We start from the raw sequence: 25380 nt of genomic DNA, 5'->3' as shown, positions 1-25380 counted from the left end.
TCCCACTGGTGCACTTCTGTGATCTAGCCCACTGCTGTTCTTGCCCAGAATAGACTCATGTGTCTTCTCCCACCTCCGTCTGTTTTCTTCTTGCTCAAATCTTACTCCTCATGCTTCAGCCCAAACTTCACTGACCCACTTAGCTAGAATTAATTTCTTTTGTATACTCCATGGCATTTTTATACTCTCATTATTTTTAATAAATGTATAGTGTGTGCACACACGTACAAGGAAACCAGACGCATCAAATCCCCCTGGAGCAGGAATTACAGTTGGTTATGAGCTGCCCAACATGGGTACTAGGAACTGGATCCAGGTGTTCTGCAAGGATAGCAAATACTTTTAACTTCCAAAGCAGCTTTCAAGTCCACAGAATTTGTTTTATTAAGTAATTATATCTCTATCCATGCTAAGTCCCTCACTGGATTATGAGAAAGAGTCTATGTTGTTTAGTGTGTATACAGTGGCTTCATGGAACAGGTTCCAGAATAGGTTAGCTGCAGTCAGTATACTGATAAAAAACGGGACAAAACTCCACCACTACCTGCATTAGAAAGTCAGTCCATATACCTAGTAAAGGAACAGCAAGAATAACTGAACAGTGTGTGCATGACAGCCTTCCAAACTGCCATTATTAACATGGAGACAATCTATGAGGGAGTTCTGTGTTGTATGATATAGATGAGTAGAATGGATCCCCACTTCTTGCAGACAATAGACACCTACAAAAAGTTGTTTCAAAGGCTGTCTCTTCAGACATGCCATGAGTGATAATCAAGACAAGGGACCAGCGGCAAAAGTAGTCTTTTTTTTTTTTTTTGGTTTGGTTTTTCAAGACAGGGTTTCTCTGTGTAGCCCTGGCTGTCCTGGAACTCGCTCTGTAGACCAGGCTAGCCTCGAACCCTGAACTCAGAAATCCGCCTGCCTCTGCCTCTGCCTCCCAAGTGCTGGGATTAAAGGTGTGCGCCACCACCACCCGGCAAAGTGGTCATTCTTTACTCTATAGTTTGGACTGTTTCTCCTTTAGAGGAGTGAAACCTTATTTACCATGAAAAGATGGTATTTGTGAACATACCTTGTAGATACTAGTGACAGTCACAATCACATCAGAAAGGACTAAATTAAGGGTGTTGGGGGCATGTGTGTCTACCAAATTGTCTTTATGTAAAGATATAAGTTTTCTGGAAAGACATTCATCGTCTTTTTAAAAAACAAAACACATGTATGCACATCTTTTGGAAATACCTGACTTTACTATGTTGTGGAATAATTAGCTTTCTAGGAAAAGCACTTCCTGTGGTTGCACAGAACTGTGATTTGCCTTCTAAAATGCTGTAAGTGGGTCTTTTTGTTTGTTGGCTTTTCAAAGTCTGAGAATGACTTCCTATGAGACAATGGGACTGTGTGTGGGACAGAGATGGCAAGTTCGGCAAATAATTGATTTCTAAGGGTAACCAGTCCTTCTGTGAGTCCCTCTGAGACAAAGTGAGTTTAGGTTTCCCTGGTCTTAATAGAGTAACACTTCTAACTCTCAATCTCCTACCAGTTTTCCTGTTCTCAATCATTGAAAGTCGGGATTAGTCGTGAATCTTTCTCCTTCTCAGTCTTTCTTCTAGCCAAGCTCAAATTCTCCCAGCAATAGCCAAGCAAATACTTGGGAGCTAGCACTTAAGGGTAAGCCTCCCTTAGAGACAGAATTATGTAGGCTTGTTTGCTTAACAAGTCACATAGAGAGTGGGAAGGGAGGGGGGGGAAGAGACGCTGTAAAGCCCGCCCCGCCCCCCAAATGCGATTGGCTCCTTTTCTCCATTTAGTCACTCACTTTGCATCTCGGTTGGACAGGTTAAGAGAAACATGTCATTAAGGAGTTGTCAAAAGGAGCCCTGTATGTGTGGGCTGGTCCCGAGGTTTGTGGTTTTAGCTTTTCAAAGCGCGGAGCTATTATGGGCTATGGGATCAAGTTCGGGGAAACTAGTCTTCATTATCTTGAAAAATGGCTTTGTAACAGGAGGCGCCAAGGAGCTTAAGTACACATAACTCGCACACAGGAGAGAAAATGACGAAAGTTCCTCAGGGGTTTGATTTCAGTTTCCTAAACGAGGAAGAAGCCAGGAAGATCCTCCAGGTACTGGAAAGAAATGAGGAACTCCGGAGGGCAGAGAAGGACAGGATCAGGTATGAAGCGAACTCCTCCTCTTGGGCTGGGCCTGCATCCTGCTGGCTTCCTAGGGAACCTAGGGACACCTGCTGGGACCCTGTACAGGTGCTGCTTGGAGTGGGAAAAGGGAACCGACGTAGTTTCTGTGGGTCTCCAGATGCCTCCCTGGCGCTCTCTCCAGGCTCTCCATCCCCCAGCGACTCCGCAGGGAGAAGGGAGAAAGTAGCTCGTTCTTTGCATTTCTGTGTGCGTGGGTCCCTGCCTGTTTAGGACACCTGGGCTAACCTCGGCTGGGAGGAGTTCAGGCATAGTAGAGGCTCAGATGCGTCATAGGCTACTAGGGATAAGGTCGGACTGTTTTGGGCACGTGAGTTATTGTATGGCACTCCCTAGAACTGGATCCTGGCAGCTGTTCCCTCCAAGCTAGAGGCCCAGAACCGGAGGGAGACCCAGGAACTTGCCAGAGGGTCCTGTGTGGGTGAACGGGACTTAGACTAGTGGGGCTGGTTGGCTGTGGTGTGGTGCTGTAAGGAGGAGTTCCTACGGGATCCAACCAATGGCCTTATTAATAAATACAATGTTGTAGATGAGGGAGGGATATGAAATTAGCAAATTAAGTCCAGAAGGGATTCTTGGGAGCATACGTTAACTTTTTTACCCCCTGCTGAAGTACAGACCCACAGTTCTATTCAAGTCTTCTGCAGTGAAGTGTGGGAGGAAATCCAAGATATCACGCAGGCTACAATGCATATATAAGCTGACGTTTAGAGAGCTGGCTTGGTGACGACATCAGGTTCCCAATTCCAATCAGTCCCTCCCACCTCCACCCTTCTCTCCCTCACCCCAAAAGAAACACCTCCGAGGACAAACTTCCAATTATGAAACCCTCTTAGTCTTTGCAGAGACAGAAGACACTGGGCCAAAGCTCCGTCTTCACTCTTTCTCCTATGCTTTCTATGGAGGGCGATGACAGTTAAAGTCTGAGAATAGAGAGCTCATCACACTCTACCTTTGAAAATCAGGCTCAGTCCCCTGCATTCACATAAAAAGTCGCTCACTCTAAAAGCAGTGTGTTCACACTTATCCCTGAGCCTCCGTACATGTGCATATTGGCCCACGCAGGGTGTCGCCCCATTCAGAGAAGGACATAGGTCTACACAGGGCTAGCTTCAAAGCATATGCAATCCCTACGCTCCCAAACTGTAGTGCTCAGAGTAGGATGTTCCTTGTCTGTAAAGAAAAGGTGGCCAGTTTGTATGAGGGAACAGCATGGCAGAATTAGAAATAGAGAAAAGGAGGAGGGCTCACACTTGGGGATCAACTTGGCTCGTTTTAAATTATAGTCAGACTGTCCCTGAGTTTGTTGCCTCCCTGTGGATCCTGGCCTTGACTGTCCTCAATGAGAAAGGATGTGCATAGTCCTGAAGTAACTGATGTGCTTGGGGAGGGAGTCCCCTTCTCAGAGAAGAAGAGGAGAGTTGGGGATGAACTTGGAGAAGAGGGCTGATATTGGGATGTAACATTAATAAATAAATTAATTAATTAAAAGATAAATTATAGTCTTAGAAGCTCCGGTGGCACAATCTGTTAGCACATAGTGTATTTTTTACAAGATGTAGCCTTAGAAATAGAGTGGTGATTTATTTTAAATTCCTTCAAGGGAATTTCTTTTGTACTGTATTAGACTTATGTAAATATGATAACTGAAGGCAAGTAGATAAAGGACCTCTTTATACTTTTATTATTGTGTATATATTGTATGTGTGTGGTGCATGTGTGTGAAGTATATGCATATGTGTATGCATGTGGACAGCCATGGGAGCCAGAGGAAGACAGCTAGTGTCTTGCTCTATCCTTCTCTGTTTCAAAGAAACAGAGTCTCTCACTGAACCTCCAGCTAGGCAGGCTGGTGACCAACAGTCTCCAGCAATTCCCCTGCCCCATCCCTCACAGCTCTGGGGTTCCACTGATATCAAGACACAAACTCGAATCTTCCGTGCTTCCATGACAGTGCTCCTCTTATCCCCTGGCTGTCCCTCCTGCTCTTTTGCCTTGTGCTTTCTCTACTGCAGTCCATGACATCCACATGGTTGACTCTAGGGAAAATGGGTCTATGCATAGATGGCAACCAGTGAAAGCTGAGGTGTTAGGAAGACTGCAGTACATCTCGTGATTTCATGATTCTCATGTCCTAAATGAAGCATGTACAGAAGAGCCACATTGCTAGCGCAAAAATAAAAATTATAACTGATAAACTACTGAAATAACCATCCAGTTTAAAACATCACCACCATGGACATGTGAAATCACTTTAGGGAAAGTGGATGATTAGACCAAACGCTCAGAGCAATGACCCTGGCGTCTTTTTTTCTCCTGGTTACTTCCTGGCTCCCACTGTTGAATATCCATATCTCCATGGGATCATCCATCCTGCTTCAGGACCATGTTCATTCATCTCTGTAGCTGATACTGGCCTGCAGAAATGGCCCAGGATAGCATGTAAGCCAGCTGTATCTTCCTCTCATTATCTTGTAAAGTATGATCATTATATTTTCTAATTTTTAAAGTTCAGGGTGCATGACTTATGCAATCCCAGAATGTAACTTCAGAAACAGTTCAAAGGGCCTTTCTGGGAGATACTAGGGCCTATATGCTTCCTCAGAACCAGCTGCTGCTGCTGCTGCTGCTGCTGCTGCTGCTGCTGCTGCTGCTGCTTCTTCTTCTCCTTCTCCTTCTCCTTCTCCTTCTTCTCCTTCTCCTTCTCCTTCTCCTTCTCCTTCTCCTTCTCCTTCTCCTTCTCCTTCTCCTTCTCCTTCTTCTTCTTCTTCTTTTTGTTTTGTTTTGTTGGGATTATTTTTTGTTTTTTGTTTTTTTGTTTTGTTTTGTTTGTTTGTTTGTTTGTTTTTCGAGACAGGGTTTCTCTGTGTAGCCCTGGCTGTCCTGGAACTCACTCTGTAGACTGGGCTGGCCTCGAACTCAGAAATCCACCTGCCTCTGCCTCCCAAGTGCTGGGATTACAGAACCAACTTCTTGAAGTAGGGTTCCCTTGTCTAAGACAGTAAAGCACTCTATAGATAGAGGTGTTTGGCAAGGTAGCTGGTTGAAAGATAGGATGATTCATCTGTATTTATGATAGAATTGAAATGCCAACAAGACAACTAAAAAGAATTCCTGTTAGAAATAAAAGGTGACTGTTACATGGGCCAGGGATACTCAGATATGGATGTCAGTGCTATGGGAATAGTTGAGGTCCCAATGTAGGAGACAGAACTCCCCAAGAGTTCTTATTTATTTGTTTATTTATTTATTTATTTATTTAATGTATGTGAATACATTGTGGTTCTCCTTGGACACAACAGAGGCCAGAGGAGGGCATCAGATCCTATTACAGATGGTTGTGAGCCACCATGTGGTTGCTGGGAATTGAACTCAGGACCTCTGGAAGAGCAGTCAGTGCTCTTAACCTCTGAGCCATCTCTCCAGCCCTCACTAAGAGTTCTTAATCATACAGGGATGTCTCCTGATCTTCATCAGTACTCAACCTCTTTGACTTTCATTTTTAGGGGAGAATTTGCACTTAATATAACAACATTTCTAACATATAAGAAGTTCATTCAAATTTTAATCACCAAGATTCAAGTTGGTAAATAGGCAGACATCGATCACACTTGAACATAGGTAAGCAATAAACAAAATAAATGGGGCAATGTTGAGTCACAATAATAATGGAAAATTAATTTTGAAATGCCTATGGCATGCATGTTGTTACTGACTTAAGTAGATTTCAAACTTTTCCTAAAAGATGTGTTTTTATTATTTTGAATTGTATGTATACGCATATCTTTGTGTGGGCATTTGCATGTGACCATAGAAACCAAAACAGGGTGTAGAATTCTCCAGAGGTAGAGTTTTTGGTGGTTGTAAGCTGCCTGATGTGGGTTCTGGGAACCACAGTTGGGTTCTCTGCAGAAGCGGTATGCATTCTTGACTGCTGAGCTATCTCTCCAGCAACTCTAAACCTTACAGTGACCAAGAACACAATTTGGATAAACCTGGCCTTTGACCCAGTTCTCCATTTCTTAGATATTTATTAGTAGGAGGCTTGAGTAAGAGGAGATAACTAGAACAGCCTTTATTAAATACTAGCTTTTACATAACAATAGTAATTATTGTCCTAATAACAACAGCTAACATTTGTTAGGCACATACCGTATACTGATCATCGCACTAAACCTGCTGTGCAGAGTTCATGAGTCTTTCCAGTGAGTGTCTCCATTCCACAGAGAAGGAAACTACTTATAAAAGTTGAGGATCTTGGTAAGTCGTAGAATCAGAATTCAAATCTAAGTCTATCTTAAAATTATTTTGCCTATCATCATTGAGTAATAGTCACAGCCATTCCTTGGGTCTAGCATTATGACATTTAACATGGTTAAGGAACCATGAGTATTATAGTTTACAAAATACAAATCTGAAATGTGAGCCAAGATCAATGTGGCTCTAAATAACTTTTATCTTTCCCATATTGAATGTATACATATTTATCTATATATATTTACATCTGCATGGACTTTTATGTATTTACTTTTATTTTCATCCTAAATCTGACCAACATAAATTTTTGTTTTTCTTTCTTAAAAGCTAACAATAGGGGCTAGAGTGTTGGCTCAGTAATGAGCACTGGCTTTTTCTGTGGAAGATCTGGGTTCAATTCCCTGCATCCACATGGTGGCTCACCAACATCTGTTACTCCAGTTTCAGGGTATTTGATACCTCCTTCTGATTTCCACAGGCAAGACATGCCTCAGTGAGACCCCCCCAGGGATCCAGGTTCAGTGAGAGACCTTGCCAATAGATAAATAAATAAATAAATAAATAAATAAATAGGCAGAGGAAAGATTAAGGAAAACAATCAACTTCAGCCTGTCTGTCCAGCCACACATTTATATATACAAACACAGATACACACTAAAAATGCATATTTGTGCATTTAAAATCAGAATCTTGCATTTTATTTATTTATTTGTGGTGGTGGCAGTGGTCGTGGCAGTGGTCGTGGCAGTGGTGGCATGTGCTTGCCACAGTACTTGTGTGGAAGTCAGAAGACAATGCACAGAAGTTGGTTCTCTCAGTCCACCTTGTCAATCTCGGAGATCAAACTCAGGTGGTCAGGCTTGCAGACAGACACTTTTATTCCATGAGTATCTCTGCCTTATATGCATTTAAAATTTTTGTAATTGTTTATCTGCATATGTGTTGTGTGTGTATGTATGCATGTGCATGAGTGTGTGTGTGTATGTGTGTTGTGTACTTGTGTGTACTTGTGTGAAAGTCAGGCAACAGCTTGAAGGAATTGGTTCTCTTTAGGGGGATTGGGGGCCCCTGTTTTCTAGCTGAGCCATCTTGCTGACCGTGTGGTGTGTGTGTGTGTGTGTGTGTGTGTGTGTGTGTGTGTGTGTGTGTGAAGGATTGTTTTGGGTAGAGTTAGACATTTGGCAGTCATTCCATGGCTAGTTACAGGAATATAACCACTGTGTAAAGAATATAAAGGGAGAGAAAGACGTGGGCAACCACATGGAAACAGAAAGTCAGATCGAGGCTAGTCTAAAAATACTTTCTCTTTTTTTTGAGACAGGGTTTCTCTGTGTAGTCCTGGCTGTCCTGGAACTCACTCTGTAGACCAGGCTGGCCTTGAACTCAGAAATCTGCCTGCCTCTGCCTCCCAAGTGCTGGGATTAAAGGCATGTACCACCACTGCCCGGCCCTACAGATGATCTTTTTTTTTTGTTTGTTTGGTTTTTTTGTTTTTGTTTTTTGTTGTTGTTTTGGTTTGGTTTGGTTTTCTTTTTTGTTGTTGTTGGTTTTTTTTTTTTTTTTTTGGTTTTTTCGAGACAGGGTTTCTCTGTATAGTCCTGGCTGTCCTGGAACTCACTCCCTACAGATGATCTTAAAACCAAGAAATGAATGTCAAGGCACAGGGGACAGTCAGGTTAGGTCAGGTAGGAGATGTTTGCCTTCTTACAGCTGTGCAGAGGTGGCAGTGAGACTATGCCTTCCACACACGGGGAAGAATTCTAACGCTGTCACATAGGGGGCTTCTTGTGCAAGTCAGTTGCTGTCCAGGCTGTGTATTTGAGAACCACAGGCTCATCTCCTCCCACTCCTATCTTCCAGGATGTTTCCTTATTGACATTACCAGTGTCTCTGCTTTAAAGACTGTACTTTAGTCATTTAGCACACCACAGTCACCAGCTTCCCCAAGCCCTGTGTTAGCCTTCTAATAGTGAAAGAAGAAGTGGAGGGCTGTTATGACCAAAGACCCCATCTCCTAAAGAGGATTGTGTTGTTTAAATATTAACATGGAGTTTGCCTTAGTTTAGCTTTTAGAAAGCACATTTATCAGTAGTTAAGGGAACAGGGGGCGGGAAGAGACTAATGGGAGCATGTAACTTACTCTGGACACTACTTTTCTGTCCCTCGTCACTGTGGGTTTATTTGTAAATCTATGTTTATCATTTATATGGAAACAGAGTCTATCACCCTTGAGAGTGTCTTCCTCAACTCAGAAAGGTGCCATACAGATGTCACTAGTTGTATATACCAAAACTCCATTTCTTCACAGGGCTGAGTATTACTCCATTGTCTGCATGTACCGTAGAGGTGATTACCCACTGAGGAACATTTTAGATTTGGGTGACCTTGAAAAGAAGTTCTACAAACATTTATACACACTGTTGTGTAAACATAACTGTTTATAAGGAATGTACTTGCCAGAGCCTGTTTTTGAATTCATATAGTATTTGCTAAGTTATTTTCTCTAATAACTGTAATAGATTGTATTCCTATTAGTTGAATATGGGAGTTCCAGGTTTTGTCTTAATTACTCAGGCTAGTATAACAAAATAAATACCTTAGGTTGCACAATCTATAAGCACAAGAAGTTTATGTTCACAGTTCTGAGGCTGGGAAGTCTAATATTGAATATTAAATGTTTTCAATATTTTTATTTTACCCTATTTTATAAGCATGTGGTATTATCATATTATATTTTGCATTTCCTAATGACTAAGAATAAACATGTCCATGTGGTTATCTGCATTTCATGTATTCTCTTTGATGTCTGTTCAAATCTTTGCATATTTTTAATTGAATTGTTTGTTTTCTTACTGTTGGTTCTTTTTAATGTATTCTGGACACTATTATTGTGTAATACAGAGTTTTATAAGCATTTCTTCCCAGATGTAGCTTGTCTTATAGTATCTTTGTAGAATAACAACAAAGAAATTCATTTTTATGACATCCAATATACAAAAGTTTCTCTTGCAAATTATGCTTTTGGTAACATTCTGAGGCCACTCTGCCAAACACAAGAGCACAATAATTGTTTACTTATGGTTTAAAGCATTTTTCTTTTGAGTTTTATGTCTTACACAATTCTATTTTGAAATATTTTTATGTATAGTATACAGTTTAGTTTGGGCTTTATCTTATTTCCTAGCTATGGGTACCCAATTGTCCCAGTATACTTCTTAGAAAGAAATTCCTCCTTCACTGACTTGCTTCTAGGCCTCTGTAAAAGTATATTTTGGGGTGTGTCTCTTGACTCTTCCCTACTTTATTGTCTATATGCTATTTTCTCAATAAATACTGCATGTGTTTGATTCTCATGAATTTATAGTAAATCTTAACATCAAAATTATAAAAATAAGGACTGGAGAGATGGCTTAGTGGTTAAGAGCACTGACTGCTCTTTCTGAGTTTAATTCCCAGCAGTCACATGGTGGCTCACAGCCATCTGTAATGGGATCTGATGCTCTCTTCTGGTGTGTCTGAAAACAGTGACAGTGTATACATAAAATCTTTTTTAAAAAATTATAAAAATAACTATTTTGCTTGTTTAGTTCCTTTACTTTTTTGGTCAGAGTTTTAGATTGACCTCATGTTATTAGTACAAATCCATACTGAGGATCTTGTGTTCCAACACTTGGCTAAACTCATGTAGATGTGGTTTTATTTCCTCTTGTCTGGCAGGTATGTCTTTTATTCTTCTTGCCTAATATTAGTTAAAACTTCCAACATGGGCCTGGAGGGATGGCTTATCAGTTAAGAGCATTCACTGGCTGTCCTTCCAGAGAACCTCAGTTCACTTCCCAGCATTGCAGCTCACAACTATCTGTAATGCCTGATCTAGAGAAATACACACACACACACACACACACACACACACACACACACTCACACACTTCCAGCATGCCATTGAATCGGGCTGAAAAGGTTCACATCCTTGCCTTGATTCAGAACTGTCAGTCTTTTGGTGTTAAGTGTGATGTGTTGCTTATGATTTTCTTTCAGTTTTTTTCCTTTTTTTTTTCTTCCTTCCTTTCTTTCTTTCTTTCTTTCTTTCTTTCTTTCTTTCTTCTTTTTTTTTGTTTGTTTGTTTTTGTTTTCTCGAGACAGGGTTTCTCTGTATAGCCCTGGCTGTCCTGGAACTCACTCTGTACCAGGCTGGCCTCGAACTCAGAAATCCACCTGCCTCTGCCTCCCAAGTGCTGGGATTAAAGGTATGCGCCACCACTGCCCAGAGCTTATGATTTTCTGATTGATGCTTTGCATCAGATTTTATTTCTTACTGCTAAGAATTTCGATCAAATGCTTTAGGGACACCATTAAAGTGCTCATGTGGTTTTGCATCTTTAGACATGATGTGGTGTTTACAGTAACCACTTTTAAAATACCAAATCAACATTGCTGTTTCAGAATGAACTGTTTTTTAAAACGAGGGCTGGTCTAACCTGGGTTCTTTGGTATGCCCTTGGAGAGAGGACTATCATATAGATAGTTGACTGAAAATTCTATTGTTGAGATGCATCCTACTGTAATGAGGCTGATATCCTCATTAAAAAAAAAAATCTGGACACAAGGGGCAGGCATAGGAGAAAGCCACATGCAGACACCATTATAGTTACATGAGAGTTGAATGGTCAGGAACAGAGATGGTCCTTTGGAGGAAGCAGGGCCATAACCTTGATCTTGACCTCCAGAACTGTAGGGTCATCACCCATCTGCAGCCACATAGTTTCTTTATTATGATATTTTGTGGAAGTATTTTCTGTCCACCAGGCCAGCATACATGCACACTCTCAAGGCAAGCTCCATTGGCCGGGGTACATTGCTACTATAGTTAAAATTTGGTTTGCTAATGTTTCTTTAGAGGTTTTGACACCTGGATTGGTGAAAGATACTTAATCTACTAGTGTGTGTGTGTGTGTGTGTGTGTGTGTGTCCTGTTGCTTTGCTTTGTCCTTGAGACAATCTTACATAAAGCCCAGTTTATCCTCATATGTTGTAGCCCTGACTGGCCTCAAACTCCTGGTCCTCCTGAGTTGTCTTTCAAGCGTTGGGTTTACAGACATGAACCACTATGCCATGCTTATGGCTTTTGTCTGTTTAGATATAGAATAAATATAGCTTTATTACAGATTCTCTTCTATTCCTGTGAGAGTGGTGTAGCTTCTTCTATAAGCATTTGGTAAAAAGCCCTGGTACCGGAGTTTTGTCTTCTATATGTTTTAAATTATAAATTCAGTTTCTTTAATGATACAGGGCATTCTCAGATAGGTTACCCTGCATAAGTTGTGTAGTTGATGGCTTCAGAGGAATGAATCCATTTTGCTTGTATTATCATTTCGATGTGTACCAGGTTGTTGTAGTGTGTTTCTGGCAGGCTCATTAATAGCGTCAACTTTTTGACATGAAATTTCCATCGTGATATGAGTACACTTACTTAGGTCTCCCATGCTGTTTCCTGTTTGTTATTTTTATATGGTCCTCATTTTCTCCTCTCCTTCCTGCAACATTAAAATATTTTAAATATTTAGTTATTTTAATATTTTTAAAAATATTAATTATTTGAAATATTTATTTATTCTTATGTAGGGTAGGGTATGCACATGTGCCATAGCACACAATGTGGAGCTCAAAGGGCAGCTTAACTCAGCTGGTTCTCTCCCTCTACCACGTGGGCCCTAAGGATCAAACTCATGTGTTAAGTGTCTCTGTTTGCTGAGCCTTCTCACTGGCTCCCTTGCAACAGCTTTAACCGGGTTTTTTGTTTGTTTGTTTGGTTGGTTGGTTGGTTAGTTTGTTTGTTTGTTTTTTCAAAATTATTTACTGACGATTTTGCTGTTTATATGTTTTGGTGGTTGCTCTGGTAATCACACACACACACACACACAAGCACACACACACATCTTTTTACAGGTAACTTATAAATCACTATTTAACATGAAATATAGGAAATCACTATCACAGAGGTCAGTTTACCCCTTTGTGTCTACTTTATGTGGTGTTTGCTTGATATATTAGAACTATATATAATGGAAATTCTATCAAATGATGTTTTAATTTTTACTTTTAACCTTCAAATATACTTTATGGAACTCAATAATAATTTATTTCATAGTTCTTTGTATCTATGAGTTTGCACCTATAGATTTAACAACCCAGCATTAACTATGTCTATCTCCCTTCCCACCCACTCACACATCCACCCATCCTATCTATCCATCCAGATTGAAGGTGTTGTCTGAGATTCACTCCCAGCCCATGAGTCAAAACTATTTAAAGGGGAACTGCATCTGTATTCAGTATATGCATGCATTTTCTTGTCATTATCTCTGAATAATACATTAAAACCATCATATTGTATAGCATTGCAAATAATTTGGTGTTGTTTTTTTTTAATTCTTTCATGATTTTCATAATACTTTTTACAGATGTGAGTGTTCCTGTTTTTGTTTGTTGTTCTTCATTCCTGGGAATCCTGGCCTCTATGGAGACAGCCTGCTGCTAACAAATGCTGCTTCATTCTTCTGCCAGTGTCTTTCACCCTGGTTCCTGGAGGATATTTCATTGGGCAGGGCATTGGGTTGTTCTTTTCCCTTGGTACTTTACCGAGTCATCCCTGTGATGTTTCTCTCTCTGCTGTCTTCCTTATACATCATGTTATTTTTGTTGAAACAAGGTCTCATTTACTCTAGGCTAGCCTTGAATTAATTATGTAGCTAAAGCTGCCCTCAAAGGCCTGTTTGATCCCCCTGACCTTGCCTCCCAAAACTGATATTACAGGCATGTGCCACCATGCATGAATTCTCTTCATACTTTTTGTTTTGTTTTGTTTTGTTTTTTGAGACAGGGTTTCTCTGTGTAGCCCTGGCTGTCCTGGAACTCACTCTGTAGACCAGGCTGGCCTCTTCATACTTTTTAGTTTCCTAGATCCCTTTCTCAGCCCTGTCTTCTTGTAAGATGCAGAGGAGGAAAAAAATCAGAGCCGGGTGGGGTAGTTGCCACATTATCTTAGAACTGTAGGTCCTCTAATCAGAACAGGTTCCTTCTCTTAGTGTTTTAGCAGTGTGCATGTTTGCTGTCCCTGCTTTTGCTCTCAGGAGATCCCTTTCCTTCCCCTGTACTATACCTTGTATCCAAATTAGAGGCACCTTCTGGATGTCTCTGGCTCATTCCAGTCTCTACCCTGGGAGTCAATTGGAATCCAACCAAGAAAAAAACAACAAAAAAACAAAAACAAAAAACAGAAGCTACTCTGTGTGTCAGGTAGAATGAGCACATTGAACTGGCCATGTGGCCACAGAGAGAACTAGCAAAACAGTAAGGGAAGTGCATGGAGCCTGTACCACAGAAGCTACAGAAGACATAGCGTACTGGAAAGTGGTTCTTCTCAGGTAATGGAGAAGAAACAACAAATGTCTGCTTTGTTGTGTTGGCCAAGTTCAAGCTAGCAATAGTTAAACAACCAGCTTGCAAAATTCCCAAATATTTAATGATGAGAGCCAGCTCTAAACTCACTGTTTAGAGACAAAAAGGGATTTGGTGGCATTCTCCAACCCTCTAGCTCCTGCAAGAGAAACAGGAACCATGGCAGCTGTGACTAGGGGTTTGGAGAAGACAGAGCAGGTCTTTTGCAGAAGTTCTCTATAGTAAGTCAGTTGAGGGAAGGGAACAAACCCTTGACTTTCCTCTTCCTTCCTAACCTACCAGTTCCTACAGGAATACCAGATCCGGTTGGAAGCAGAGGGGCAGGTTATGAGAGTCTGGGACGTGTACCTGTAGGTGTTCCCTCCTAGTAGTATGACCCCCTGCGTGAGGCCAAGCACCCACTCTGAAGTAGCCCCTGTGTGAAGCTGAGGCTGCAAACCACTGGTTTCCGCTGAAGTGATGCTATGCTGCTGTGGTGGGCACAAGACTCACCTATCTAAGAGGAGTAGCTGTGTACATTACCTTCTCCTCACTCATGCAGCTCTTCTCTGTGTGTCTGCTTGCATGCCAAGGCCATTGACATATCTGCTTAGTTTCACATCTGTGATGACATGTTTTCAGCTGTGGTGATTCTTAGCTGTGGCTGAAATGAAAATGATTTAAGAAATTCTCAAAACTACCAATGCCAGGCCCATCTCAGGATCCTCTCTCTCTCTCTCTCTCTCTCTCTCTCTCTCTCTCTCTCTCTCTCTCTCTCTCTGTCTCCCTCTGTCTCTCTCTTTCCTTTCCTTTCCTTCCCTTCCTTCCTCCTTTCCTCCCTCCTTCCCTCCCTCCCTCCTTCCCTCTCTCTGTCCTTCCCTCCCTCCCTCCCTCCCTCCCTCCCTCCCTTCCTTCTTTCTATCCTTCCTTCCTTCTATCCTTCCTTCCTTCCTTCTATCCTTCCTTCCTTCCTTCCTTCCTTCTTTCCTTCCTTCCTTCTTTCCTTCCTTCCTTCCTTCCTTCCTTCCTTCCTTCCTTCCTTCTTTCCTTCCTTCCTTCTTTAATATCTGAGGTTCTAGAATTCAGGTCCCGGTTCGGGCTCCACTTGCCATGGATGTGAATCTCGGTTCGTGAAGAGACCTCAGAGTCTGGAGTGTAAATTGTTATCAGGGAGGCTAGGGCTCCAAGAAACCTATTGGAAGCTTCAAGGACCCAGTATGCCCCCATTCATGGAGGCATTTATTAGGAACAGCTCGACACAAACATTAATGCACATTTACAAGAAACAGAAGGGTTTGCTTAATAGATCACCAGGGGCACAAAGACAAAGGAATATGAATAGAAATAGATGGAAATATAAGAAGCCCATATGTCTCATGGAAAATACTCTCCAGCTCCTGAGCTGGAAAGCCTGTTTCACGGACCATTCCTTCTGCCTTACTGTGGCGAGGCTCACCAGGTGCAGGATGTGCTTCTTTCACAGATACTACTGTTTGCAGCATCCTTTGTTGACAGTTTTATTCGCATATACAAGATATCCTACCCACCCCTAGCCACCTCATCCTGAACCCATGCCAACACAGCCCCCTCCCACATGCATGCCCCCCACCCCCAGCACCCACTGAGTCTAATTAGCACCACCTGCTGGAGTGTTGACTGATTCTGTTGGTTTGATCGGTGCAAGTCTTATGCATATAACCATAGCTGTAATGTGCCTATAGGTGCAGTAGACTCATGTGTCTGTAAGGAAGTGAGCGCAGCACAGTTTTCCATACTCTTACTCTTCCTCCTCCCTGTTGGCTGTGTTCCATTAGCCTTTGAGAGGGTGACTCGTGTCCTGTTTGTGGCTGTGCACTTGCTTATTCTTAGCCCTTTGTTAATCTGTGTTGCAGTAAACTGCAGTAGAGGCTTCTCTGGCCAACGTTGTGGGCAGGACTAATCTATGATTATAGCCATAAATATTTAGAAGACAGTTTCGAACATGTTCATTTAGCAAAAGACCAGCAATAGCTAACCCCCTGGGCCTATGACCTATCTACCGTGGGGTATTGATCAGATTTACAGTGCCAGGCATGTGGAGCAGCCTTCTTAAAGCTCCTCGGGCGAGACTAATGTACACCGAGAGATCTGACAGGTCCCTGGGCACTTGGGTCATGTACTTCAATTGTCCCCTCTTTCCTACACTCCACTCCTTTGCATGAATTTTGAGAGGCTGCTAATATTTCAGGAAATCTTACACTAGGGAAGAAAAAGCCTGGGGCTCTGCCATGAACCTGTGGAGAGGGCTATGTCTGCTACAAGCACAGTGAACTTGGTGTCTAGGACTTTTTTATTTTTAAGTTTCTTGACTGGATCAAAATTACCTTCTGCTCCCAGAGCTGTTTAGCCAGGCAACTGAAAGAATCCCCTTTTCTTTTCACCATTTTTTATCTCACAGCCCCCTGCCCCAGTACAGACTGCTGCACACACACAGGCTGTCCTGGCCACAAGCTGCTTAGGCTCTGGCCTTAAGACCTGACTTCCTTAAGCCTTACTACAGGGTGTAGCCATTCTTCACCTTGAAAGTTTGAGCTCAGTGCCTATTTATTAACTGGCTGCCATGTATTCTGTGGCTCTCTTCTCCCAAATGCCGTGAAGATATAAAAATTAACTAGGGATTGTGTATGTATTTTGGGGTAATTTTAACTTGCTAGCTGGGTTGTAATGTTGTACTTGAGTTTGCACTTATGTTCTGCCTTTTCCTGGGCTGATGTGGATGAAATCTGTTCATCCGAATTAAAGCACCAACACCAGATCAAATAAATGATTCCAGCACGGTCGAGCTTACTAGATGATGATGAGTTAGCAAGACTAGGGATGAGACTAGCTACAGAGTGTGGGTTACTGAAGGCAGCTGCATCACTGAAAAGCTCACACCAGGATGGGTGATCCTCAGAACCCAGAACCCCCTGAATGGCTTGCTTGGTAAGGTGGAGTCAGTCTCCTCTCTCAGGCAGTTGTTACTATTTGTATAACCTTAGGGAGGCACCTTGTGGTCTTACAAGTTTTAGGAGCTTCCTGGGCTTATGAAGTTCATCTACTTCTAGAGTATTCAAGGACATCCCTCTGTGAAGGAATGTTTCTATTTGGAAGACATGACTACACAATTTAGAAGTTCTCCTGCAGGGCTAAGAGGCAAGCAAGATCTCTGTTTGCTGAAAGTTGTCCCCAAGTAGCTGTGGGTGCTTTAGTCCTCGCTGTATAAAAAGAAAAAATCCTATGTGTGTAGGAAGTGGTTGGAAATGGCCCTATACTCCACTGGGGAGTGTGTAAGCCAGACTATGGCCACCCCTTCAACATCATCAGGTAGTCTCCCTACCCACTCACCACTGTTCTTAACTGCAGATGTAGCACTAGCTCCAGAGAAAGCAACTGGAAAGGCCAATAAATTAGGTCATGTCTATCTACAGCTGTGTAATTACCTAGCCTCTGCTATCCAAGCAGACATCTTTAAACATTTATGAGTAACATATCCCCTCCAAGTTAGCTGTCTCTACCTTCGAAGCCACCTCCTCCAGGTTCTGCTGAAGTCTGGTTCTAGTTCCCTGCCCATCACCACCCCAGCTTTCTTCTTACTTCTGCATATGTTGACATTTGATACTTTTCTGTGCTGCTGAGGTTTTTGAGGGGAGTCTACTGGGATAACCCAGTACATGAATGTACTGTGCACATGTGTGTGCAGATGTGTGTGGAGGTCAGAAGTCAACATCGGAAACCTTTCTCAGTCGCTTTCCACCTTAGTAGTTTGTGCCATGAGCCTGGAGCTTGTCCATTTAGCTAGACTGGCTGGCCAGCCTGCTTTGCAGGTTCCTGCCTCCATCCCCTGAGCACTGGGATCACTAGGGACTGCCATGCCTGCCCAGCACCTGCCTGAGTTCAGGGGATTCAAACTCTGGCCTTGTTGTCTGCATGGCAAATGTTTTCCTACCTGAGCTATCTCCCTAGCCCATGTAAGTTTTTATTAAAACAATATCCACATATCTAAAAACTAAAACTAATTTGCAAATATTATAGTACTACAATTTTCAAACAATAACCCCTCAAAATAGAGATGATTTTAATTTGTGCTCCTCTCTCTCTCTCTCTCTCTCTCTCTCTCTCTCTCTCTCTCTCTCTCAATGTGTAATGCATTGAAAACACTGAAGGCCAGAGATTAACATCAGGAATGGTTTCTCGGGAGCCATTTGCTTGTTGTTTTGAGACAGTCTCTTGTTGGCGAGGATCTAAGTAGACTGTGTCTGTCTCTGCCTCCCAGGACCAAGACAAGTGTGTGCCACAGTGGCTGGCTTTTTAAAGATGGGTTCTTGGAAATCAAATTTGGTTCCTCATGGGTATAAGGCAAGCATTCTACTGACAAAGCTACCTTCTGAATCCCAGGGATGGTTTTATGATGCAAGTGGTACCAATGCCTTCCAGCTCACTTTGGGCCCACCTCTTTGGAGATACCATTTTGCACCGCAGGCACCCATTGGTCACAGCCTCCTCAGATGAGCACTGTACTTCCATGAGTAGGTCCGGTCAGGAGGTGACCCAGAGCCTGGCTATTTCTTGCCTTGGACATTGTCTTCCTGGGAAGCAGGAGTTGGGGGCCCATCAGCATTACAACTTTACTTCCTTTCGGAGCTGACAAATGTGAGTAGCACCTCTATTTGGTTGTCACAGCAATTATCTTTGGAACCTGTCACAGATTCAGAGTTCAGGTTCCTCCTCTTAGTGATTCAGTGCACCAAGGACAGACCTTGGGGAACTCTGTTCCTCTCTTTAACAACAGCATCATGGGATAGATTTGTTTGCATTATAATTCAGCAACACTGCAGCAGCAAGCACTCATTCTGTTGGCAGGTATTTCTGAGCCTTGCTATGTTCCTAGTTGCAGAGATGCAAAGTGCCCCTTTAAAATTTTTCAACCCAGCTCCGCAGTGGTGCTGCACGCCTTTAATCCCAGCACTTGGGAGGCAGAGGCAGGCGGATTTCTGAGTTCGAGGCCAGCCTGGTCTACAGAGTGAGTTCCAGGGCAGTCAGGGTTACACAGAGAAACCTTGTCTCGAAACCCCCCCAAAAAAAACTTTCAACCCAGTGAGGATTTAAGTACCGTAGAGTCACCATTTAATATCCATGGGAGATTGGTGCCAGCTTTACTATCAGACATCAAAAATCCATAGATGCTGAAGTCCCATATTTAAAATGATGTATACATACATTTACCTACAACCTGTGGCCACTCTACTGTAAGTCCTCTTTTGATTACTTATAATACTTAACCTAATTTAAATGCTATGAAAATTGTTATACTATACTTTCTAGAGAATAATGACTAAAAAGTGTATGAGTTTCCTACATATTTAATGTATTTTTAAAATACTAATTCATGGGAGGTTTTTTTGTATCCATGGGTGTAGAACTCAGGAATAGCGAGGGTCAACTATATGTTCACTGCTATGTAATAAGTGATCAAGCAGTTATGTATAGGAGCCCCGAGGTCACTGAGTACCATGCTGGAGGAGACGAGGCCTGAACTGAGACTGCAGAGAGCTGAGGGGTGGGTAGAGGTGGACAGGGTCCTGGACATACAATGAGTAATGTTGGCGAGACTAGGCTATGTGGAAAACCACAGTGAGATGTAGCCACAATTCCTAGATCAGACCACCAGGGTGCAAAGTAAGAGGCAAGCATGTGAGTTAGGAGGCAGAGGTGGGCTGTGGAAGGCTACTGTGCCATGCCAAAACCCTAGGCTTGATAAACTAAAGGGTGAGAAGGAAGCATGGACATAGTTAGAGCAGCAGAGTAATGAAGTCAAATTTTCTTTGCGGGTAAATAGGCTGGGTCAAGTCTGGATTAAGATGTTTTCTATATGAAAGTTGAATGCTTTCTAAAGTTCATGTGTCAGAAATTTATGTGCCAACACTATAATGCTGGAAGGAGGAGCCCTATAGAGGTGACTGGGTCATAGGGTTACATTCATCCAAATAGACTGTCATCATTGCAGGAGTGAGAGAAACTGGGTATAAAAGCAAGTTTAGGGCATGGAGATGGAGCTCAGTTGGGAGAGTGCTTGCCTGGCATGCATGAAGCCCTGGGTTCCATCCTAGCACTACAAAAACCAGGCATTGTGTGTGTGTGTGTGTGTGTGTGTGTGTGTGTGTGTGTGTGTGTGTATACAGGTAGACATGGTGCTGGAGGAGCCCAGAGTTCCACATCTTGATCTGAAAGCAGCAAGGAGAAGACTGTCTCCTGCAGGCAGCCAGGCGGTGGCTCTGGGGCTCTGGTTCTACATTGGGCAGAGCTTAGGCATAGGAGACCTCTACACCCTCTAAACCCATCCCCACAATGATACACTTACTCCAACAAGGCCACACCTCCTAATAGTGCCATTCCCTGTTGGCCAAGAATTCAAACACATTGAGTCTATGGAAGCCAAACCTATCCAAACCACCACATGGATAAATGAAGATTTGGGGCTTTGACAAAGTTTTGGTGTCAGCTCACTCTTTACAATGAATGCATAGTCCAAACAAGCTGTACTCTTGAGTCCAAGGATGGCTAACAGAACTGCATTCCAAAGGTTATCTCTCTAAAATATTTAGACATCACTTCTTGGCAAGAAGTCCTATGACCAGGACTGGGGGTAAGGATAAGAGTGAACCCATTTCCAGACAGTGTCCTGGCAAGGAAGGCTGGAATTGTTCCCCAGTTCCAGATGGCCTGGTGAGGGACTTCAAGGGAAGAAGCTGAAAGCAGGCATCCAACGGTAGAGAAGGGGACGGAAGCTATCACAAGTACCAGCTGTGGTGAACAGCCTGTCAAACAGTGGGTGGCCAGCCAGCCAGAAGAATACACAAGTCTTTTCATTTCCTCCTCTTTGGCTTTGGACTTCAGTCAGAAGCTTATTCCTTTTTCTCTAAGCAAAAATGACCAACTAATTGACACAGCTCCCCTCCCTCCAAATAAAACAAGAAAAAAAGCCCAGGACTCTTTTTTCCAGCCCTTTGTCCTCCCTAATAAGCAACAAGCTTCCTTTTGAGTAGCTCTGTCCCTTTCCAGATGAGATGGGCAGAAATACCGTTCAATTCCAGGGAGTGGGAGACCTCTCCCCTCAGTGCACCCTGCTCCCTAGCATAGAGGACTATATGGATGTCACTTTGGAAATTCACACAAAGTCACTGAAGAGAGAGGCAAAGTGGTCAGTCTGTGTGGGCACCAGCATCAGACAGGTAAACTACCATTCATCTGTGTGAAAGCCCCAGAGCACTCAGGTTTGTGACTCAAGAAATTAATACATTACCTTAAATGTATTAAATGCACACCCAAGGGGTCAAGAGATCCCTCAAACATGATGATGAAGAGATGCCTACTTCAAGTTCTTAGTATGTGCATTTGCTTAACTAAGCCCCAGTGTTTTATGGAGTCAGGATGAGTAGCATTCTTACTCATATTAAAATATGAGGTCTTTGAGAAATATTTTGAGAGCCTATATTTATATAAGGAATGCAGCCTACTATTGTTAATGCAAAATCCAGCATCCAAGACCTGTATAATGTATTTGGAAGACAGACCATAAAAATTTAGGTAATTTCTCTCCCTCTCTTGTTTATTTATTTGTTTGTTTGTTTGTTTTTGTCTCACTCTGTAACCCAGGCTGTCCTAGAACTCACTACATACCCCAGGCTACTTTTAAAAGTCTGATGATGCTCTGTCTTTTTCACAATTTATATAGTATTGAACTGCTCATGACCGGCAAGTAGTACAGACCGTGATGATGTAGAGCCTGGGACACAGAGAAACATGGGTGGGAACTAAGCTTATAAAAAAAGTCTTTGTGCCGGCCATTGGTGGCACACACCTCTAATCCCAGCACTTGGGAGGCAGAGGCAGGTGGATTTCTGAGTTTGAGGCCAGCCTGGTCTACAGAGTGAGTTCCAGGACAGCCAGGACTACACAAGAGAAACCCTGTCTCAAAAAACCAAAAAAAAAAAAAAAAATTTTTTTTAAATAAAAAAATAATAATAAAAGAAAAGTCTTTGCAAAGAGGCTGGCCATGAAGGCTCAGCTCTAGTGTGGATATGTAGAATATGGCTGGAGAAAATGATAACAATTATGGCTTGTTACTCTTCCACTGAATGGAATATCACACTTATCAAATTTTAATACATAGTTGGAATATGTAATCGTCACTTCAGAAAAACTTCATGTTCCTATCAGAAACTGAATCCCTAAACGAAAGACTTAGTGCTTGCTCTGTGGGAACCACTGTCTCCTCCTCTCCCAAGTCTCTGCCCTGCCTGACTCTCTCCCCTCCAGGTTTCCCTGCATCCCACCCAGCTTCCATGATTATTATTAAATGTTCACTAATTTTCAACAAGCTGACACATAAAGAATGAGATATGAGTGGATTGCTTCATCTTTTGTTTCAACACTGTAAATTTTAAATAGAAAAGAAATTCAACAGCCTCTTACAAACTCCACTTATGTTAAAGGTTTTGTAGCATCTTTCTCCAATTTCTGGCTTTCTATTGAATCTGTTACTCCAGAAAGCAATTTCCCAGAATGCTGGTGGTCTCCTATGAATGAGTAGTTACAGGACACAAGAAGAAAACTTGTCCCTGCCACCCCCTTACATTAGAAGTCTCCAGAAGGCTTCCATGACCTTCCTGTTGAATCTTCTCCAGTTCATCATTAAGTAGCAAGAGAATTTAAGAGTTTGGAGAAATCTTCTGTACAGCCTAATAACTGAATACAACCATGAAAATAATACTAGGTAATTATTTGACTTCTGCAAACACATTTGGACGGCTTTAGGAAGCAAGACTAGCAAATAAAAACTATAGACCACTCAGTCACAAACAAAGCAAAACAAATCCCAAACAAGCTCCCATGCCTTCTCCTCCAGTTAGACTGCTCTCTGTAGGGATGGTAGCCCTCACCCACAACCACTAAAATACTTTCCAATCACTGTGAATGAACGTCATGGCTGGCAACCACAGGCAGCATCAGATACTTTTCTAACCAAGTTCAAACCCCAATAAGACTGGTTCTGTCTTGAAAGGATCATCTTTATATGAGCAGGAATGAATTTGAGCCTCTTTGTGACCCTAAATCAGGAGTCCTGGCTGTCTATTATACAGGGCAGGTTATACCTGTCTTTATCTACCAACAGATACTAAATTTCTCAGCGTCGTCATACCATTATGAATGTTAAAGCTCATTATGGTTGAAATGGCTTTCTCCCTAGTCAAAAAGACACTTTTAAAAACTTTAGCTAGGTGCCAGCACTGAGTCAGGTCATGGAACAAAGAAATTGGTGAAAAGGGCATCACAAGCAAAAAGAAAAACTTGGAAAGTAGCCCAGAGGGCATGACGAAGTCTTTAGAATGGTTGGCAAACAGGGTTTAATGAGAGAGTAAGGACAAACAAGTTCAGATAAGTAAGCAGGGCTGGATACAAAGGCTGGAGTCCCAGAGGTGAGGAGGAAAACCAGACAGAAGTTATTTGATCAGTTCAAGTAACAAAGGGATTACTGCCAGCCCCATGAGTGTCCCCAGCACCCAGATGCAGCCTCCTCCCATCAGCTCAGACAGTTTTCTACTCCCACGCTAGTCTGGGACAACAAACTGGAAAGAGATGGCAATCTTGGCTGGTGAGAGTGTCCTGATAGTATCGTCTGCAGAGCTAGACCACATGAAGCTTTTCTTCGTACTTAGCATGGTAGCCTGAACAGGAAGAGGCAAAGAAGCATAAAAATTAAGTGAACCAAATGTGACATGCAGCGCGGGTCTGCGGCATGCTCCAGTGGCAGGGCACGGATACTTAGACCCACCCACAAACTACTCTCAGCAAATATCAGGTGTCACCAGCCTTGCTGTGTGTTTTCTTGGTGCTTTATCTCAAACATCAAAGGACCAATATTATCAATGTCACCTGGATTAAAATAGCAAGCACAGGTCCTGAACAGAGGCATCATAACTGAGACTCCTGAATAGACACCTGAAGAAAGACTCATATCCAAGAACTCATGAACTAATGTTCAACTTTTTTTTAATTTTGTAATTATATTTATATACAGAAAACTTAGTGTACATTTTTTTTAACCCAGTTTAGTGGCGAGTTCTTTAGCCTTTGCCTTTTCCAGCTTGGCAACTAAGCCATAGACTTAGGACCCAGGACATTGCCTACCCAGTGGCGGCGAATCTCGTCATGTCTGTCATTATAATCGGTCCTAATAGCTTCCACCAGCTTAGCCAGAGCACTCTTGTCTTCCAAGTTAACCTGTGTGAAGGCTACAGTGGTACATGTCTTCCTGTGAACCAGGCGCCACAGCCTGACCTTTCCCTTGGTGATGCAGTTGGGCACCCCCATCTTTCAACACAGGACAGGCAGGAAAACCACCAGCTCAATGGGATCTACATCATGGGCAGTCACCACCAGCTGAGCCTTCTTATTCTCCACCAAGGTGGTGATTGTATTGACTCCTGCTCGGAGGACAGGTGGTCTCTTAGTTGGGACGTCTCCTTTGCCAGCAGCTTTCTTCTCAGCACGGGATAGTAGCCTTTGCTTCTTCTCTTGCTTTGTCTCTGGCCTGTACTTGTGGGCAAGCTTACGCAGCTGAGTAGCTATTTGCCTGTCCAGGGCCTGGGAGAACTGGTTAGTGGCAGGAGGTACTTTGAGCCGCTTAGAGAGGATGGCTCTTTGCCGCTGCAGCCTGATGTATGGGGCCATTTAATGAATCGTGTTAGATCGTTTTTGGATTGAATGTTCTGCCCAATGCCGAAGTTCTTGGGCCTTTTCTCAAAGGATTGACCACCTTTTGGGCCTCCAGTTTCTTGGTGACAGCAGGGGCCCGGGGCCACCTTCTTTCCCTTGGCCTTCTTTCCTTTGGGCATCTTGCTCAGCTGCAGGAGAGAGCAACGTTTAACTCTTTAATAAGGCAATACTAAAGGACAGAAAAACTTTGTCTTTGAGTTCATCTGATAAGGGAAAAAAATAACGAATGTAGCAACTGGGGGCCTAGAGGGGGTTAAAAGGCTCTTGCTAAAAAAAAAAAAAGTGTAAAAAAAAAAAAAGGCTCTTGCTCTTGCAGAGGACTTCAGTTCCCAGTACCCATGTGGCTGCTCACAACCATCTTCAGCTCCAGTTCAGAGGAGCTGATGTCCTCTTCTAGTCTCTGTGGGTACTGAATATACAAGTGCACAGATATACATACAAGCAAAACACCCACACAAATTAATTTTTAAACTAGGACAGTAATAACTAAGATGGGAAAGGGGCCCTTGCATGGAGACAGACGTGATACAATCTTTCTCCACAGCAATTTGATGATGTGTTTCATAAGCAACTAAAACAAATCCCTTCTTTGGTTTGCCAAATCTACTTCAAAGAAAGTTATTCTGAAGAAATTATAAGAAATGTGTACAAAACCAGTTTTAAACTATGTTCAT

The 25380-nt window shown here is 42.6% G+C and overlaps 1 protein-coding gene across 1 annotated transcript in view; it reads left to right on the top strand.

Moving 5' to 3' along the window:
* Positions 1 to 2056: 2056 nt before the first annotated feature.
* Positions 2057 to 25380, top strand: part of Exph5 (exophilin 5) — a 73482-nt gene continuing 50158 nt past the window's right edge. Inside the window, exon 1 of the mRNA XM_028783615.1 lies at positions 2057 to 2175. Within this exon, the coding sequence (XP_028639448.1) occupies positions 2057 to 2175 (119 nt within the window). The remainder of the gene's footprint in view (positions 2176 to 25380) is intronic.

Source organism: Grammomys surdaster, unplaced genomic scaffold, assembly GCF_004785775.1.
Source record: "Grammomys surdaster isolate TR1022 unplaced genomic scaffold, NIH_TR_1.0 1162, whole genome shotgun sequence".
In the NCBI taxonomy this organism is placed as follows: domain Eukaryota; kingdom Metazoa; phylum Chordata; class Mammalia; order Rodentia; family Muridae; genus Grammomys; species Grammomys surdaster.
Note: the sequence above shows the minus strand (reverse complement) of the source record. Positions and strands in the feature narration are given on the sequence as shown.